This window comes from Exophiala oligosperma (genome assembly GCF_000835515.1).
Source record: "Exophiala oligosperma strain CBS 72588 unplaced genomic scaffold supercont1.84, whole genome shotgun sequence".
Taxonomy (NCBI): domain Eukaryota; kingdom Fungi; phylum Ascomycota; class Eurotiomycetes; order Chaetothyriales; family Herpotrichiellaceae; genus Exophiala; species Exophiala oligosperma.
Genome location: NW_015622901.1, coordinates 1 through 4053, shown reverse-complemented (window position 1 = coordinate 4053; position 4053 = coordinate 1). Strand labels below are relative to the sequence as shown.

The 4053-nt window shown below is 50.8% G+C and overlaps 1 protein-coding gene across 1 annotated transcript; it reads right to left on the bottom strand.

Annotated features, from left to right (window-relative positions):
• Positions 1 to 750: 750 nt before the first annotated feature.
• Positions 751 to 1149, bottom strand: PV06_11861 (uncharacterized protein; the record flags this gene model as incomplete). Its single annotated transcript, XM_016413607.1, has 1 exon — positions 751 to 1149. The coding sequence occupies one exon, from the start codon at positions 1147 to 1149 to the stop codon at positions 751 to 753; it is 399 nt and encodes a 132-aa protein (XP_016256013.1).
• Between the last annotated feature and the right edge of the window lie 2904 nt (positions 1150 to 4053).

Genomic DNA, 4053 nt, shown 5'->3' with positions numbered 1-4053 from the left:
CGAGGTCACATATATAGCACCGAATGGCAAACAGCGACTAAAGATGCTGAGTATCTACTGAACTGTCGATGTGTCTGAATATTGGTAATGCCCAACGCCCGGTTGCTTGGTGTCATACCTAGGTGTGAAAGGAGACTAGTCATCTTCAAATGTATTTAACAGACTATGGCTCGGAGCAGCCTTCATTCCCACCTGGTTTCCCAGTTTTATTGGCAAAGCTGTTTACAGTTGGCCGCGTCCAAACAATTTAACATTCCTTCCAAATTTCTCATGCTGCTAGTTCTCCCCTTGAACTTCTCGAAACCAGATGAAAATGCACTTTCATGCCTCAATGTCAGGCCCACATACTCTTCTTACCATTGTCTGTGCTGGGGACTGCTACCGCTCTTATTTCTGCACCCAACCGCGAGACTACAAGTTATTTCAGCCAACACAAGTTCGAACCCAAATTATGATGACGTGTCGAAACAGCTGAGAAAAGGTGGCCTTACTCCCAAATATCTCATCCATCGCTGACCACTCACGCGTTGTATCGCTCGCACAAATTTTGCAATACAAATCTGTAGGCTGATCACCTCGTTGCAAATCCACGTTCGAGGTTTTCAGCCAGTTTTCCCTAGGGGCGACGTGACCTAGACCTCAGCCTTCTTCGCTATTATCACTTTCGTTCTGAGAATCATGAGTCCCTGTTTCCTCAGATATTCGTCCACCTGTCTTTGCGCTTCATCAGCCAGCGCCAACTTTTCTCGTTCACGGTGAGCAAGAGTCATTCTGGCCGTTAGAAGCATTTGGGAGCACCGTAATTGCTTGACCTTGTGCCGCGTAGTGAGCAAAGATCGCCGAAGCCCCTTTCACGTACCGACTCCATGCGTCGTTCGATTTTTTGGGTTTTAAACAGGAAGGATGCTCAGGCTGCATCAGACATCCCATGGCCATCGTCAATGTTTGCATTCCGCGTTGATCAGCCCACTGTTGTGCCAGTCCCCGCTCTACTCCAGTCCATAGGACCTGCCTGGTTTGGCGGAAACTGGGATTGTGAAACTGCTGGTGGATTTGATCTGCCTCCTCAGGCGTCAAATATTGAAGGTAGATAGTCTCATTAGAAGATGCATGAGGCATGACACCCCTATCATGGGAGGACGTAGGCATTTGGCGAAAGGTACCTCAAGTCGATCACGTCGCATCCGAAGACCGAATTACACCATGTCGATTCGCGTGTGCTCAAAAGCAAGATATGGGAGAAAGGCACACTGCGCCATTAAACAATATCTTCCCTCACCTGACTCTTCCAGGCACTCTGGGAACGAAATATACGAGATAACCCCTCCTTGAGATGTCTGCGGGAGGGATAACGACGTCTTGATTGGAACATCAGACCCAACACATGCTCCCTCGGCCGCCAATGTGAATGAGGAAGGGAGATATCATCCATAATTTAAACCGCGCCTCGTATACAGTCAGGAGTACGCCTGTGTTCCAGCGTGTCCCCGCACACGAACAGGTCGTATGGCTCTGTTGAGCAGCGATCTACCACGCAACGCGTGATTTGCGCAAATGCGGACCCAAATGTCTGTTGAGTTGCCCGGCACGCCGGATGTCAAAAGCGGCGGCGTGCCCAGCCTGGCACCATACTCCGCAAGTGCAGTGACGCCTAAACCGAAAGCGAATTTCCTGGCACACAACTTATAGCCTACGGATCTCGCATTGGAAGTGGCATTAAAGTTGGAGCGCACGAGCCACAACTCCGTCGAGGTACTTGTGGCCCGTGCACGACCTGACCAAAGGACAAGGTATAACAAATGATAGCGTCAGCAGAAACCGAGCGATAGGTATCTTGTCTCGCTTTTACCATACTAGCAGCCAAGATGAGGGTGGAATAGGCAAACCACCCACGCTTGAGGTTCTCCTGATTCACGTGATCTGCTCTCTTTCTGGGGGCGCAAAATACGTGCCAAGACATTCCAAAATATCGCCGGACTTCTGATTTGTGAGAGTACGAATTCGTTGCTTTCGAGAAAAATTTGGGCATCTGCACACATATGATCTGCTTCTAGGTTCAGAGACAAGGATACAAGATCTCTTGCCAATCTTCGGCGGACAGAAGCCAGAGAGTCATGTAAGGTACATCAGAGCAAGCTCTGAAGACTGGGAACGATCACTTGCCGATATATCCTGGATTAATATATTTCTGTCAAGTTCTCTTTGCAGACCAAGGAGCTTAGTAAGATTGCTATAGGCTTCTGGGGCGAATGCGTCGAGATCCGTCCGGAAAACAAGCACCAGAAAACTACCACCATGAAGTCATGTTTAACCTACCGACGATCACAGCCACGTGGAGTTGTGCGAGGCTTGAACTATTGTTAGGGTGTGTGTGGTGTGACGGTTGATGCATAGGCAAAGTTTGCCAACAATGGGCGCGCAGCCTGCTGCTATCAAAAATTCACAAAGCCTTGATCGACGGAAGCTTGACCAGGTCTTCGCCTTGTTCACTGGATTGTATCATCAACTAATTCTCTCTTGTAACTCACGCAGCCCTACAAATGCAGTCAATCCGCCACTTCCGAGCTCGCTGTCGCAGGCGCCTCGGAGGATGCGGCCTTATCGACCTTCACAGAGTCATGATACAGACTGACGCCGTGTACCTGGGCGGTCCCATGAATCGATTGCATTGCGCAAGGTCATGTACAATGGACGATCAAAACGCGACGTTCCGATGCAGCCCTTCCCAACCACGTCAGCAATTTTCCGCGAAACTTGGTTGAAGTGAGGAATATTGATGAGGAGGAATACGATACATACGGCTGATGTGCATACTCATATACTAAAAGTGATGGGAGATCTGGTGTTGAATTGCCATGTGGCTCTATGTGGTGCCTGCAAGAAGGTGGTGAGGGGGTGAAGAGGGAACGAAATGCGCAAATCGACACCGAAGACAACGCGAGGAGGTGTCGAAGAAAGAGTTTACTACAAACCGAAGCTTGTGCCCTGATGGAGCCATCGTTGTGGCCTCCATTACGGAGCTTCGAAAACGGCAGACAATTTCTGTGAATGCCTCGTACAACTATGAAACCACTCCCCAGTCGCCCCACAAGACGGCTCGGCAAGAAAGGACGAATATCCGCCCCCACTCGTCGGAGATGGACCAATTCCTCGACGAGGAACAACAGACTTCGGGGGTAGCCATCGCAATGGCCGGAAGTGTACGAAATCATGGAGTGTTCCAGTCCGTCGTGCGGTCAAAGCCCCCACTGCTGGGTGAATTCGGACGGGAAGAAGCATATAAGATTGAAGACGATTCAACTCCGTGAACTGACTGAATTTGTCCGCAATGGTGGTACCGTGCAATCTCATAATGATGTGCCTTAGTATCTTCGGGAACGTTGGATTGCGGCGGAGGAACGTGAGCAGGAGGAGCGGAAAGCCGAGAGCGGCTGCGACGTTTCGTAACGCGCCTCCTAATCATGCCACAGTCATCCAGAGACACCCAACGGACCGCACGCCACCTTTTGGACTCTCCTCCAGCAAATCATCACAGAGTTAGAACAGGCGCATCCAGCGGTCGCAGAGCATTTTTACCATTTAGTGTCGAAGATGAACGACCAGGGTCAACTTGATACCCGCGATCGATACATGACGGCGATGGCTGACGAAGTCGTGTGGGCTTGGAGAGACAACCGTCCACTAATTTTAGCTAAGCTTGTGAAAAACGACTGCGGCCGGGGAATTTTCGTGCCTTCTAGGCCGCATTGCTTGCCTCGGAAGGTCTTCTGGTCGTGGCATTTCACGTCGGATGGGTCCTCAGACGGTACGCTGGAGCCGGTCGACAAGCACGTAGAACTCGATGTCAGCTCTGAGGTAGATCCCAGCGGCCAGGTACTCCTACAGTTGCAATCCAACGATGGGTATATGGGTTGTGCTTCTCGGTCATCCAGCCCGACAAGAAGTGCGCTTCCCTTGGCCCCAGTCCTTCGCGATGGGCGATAGTGACCAAGACCAATCCACGAGAGAGACTGGGGGCCGTGTCTGATTGGCCCTACTAAGGTCAGACCAGAC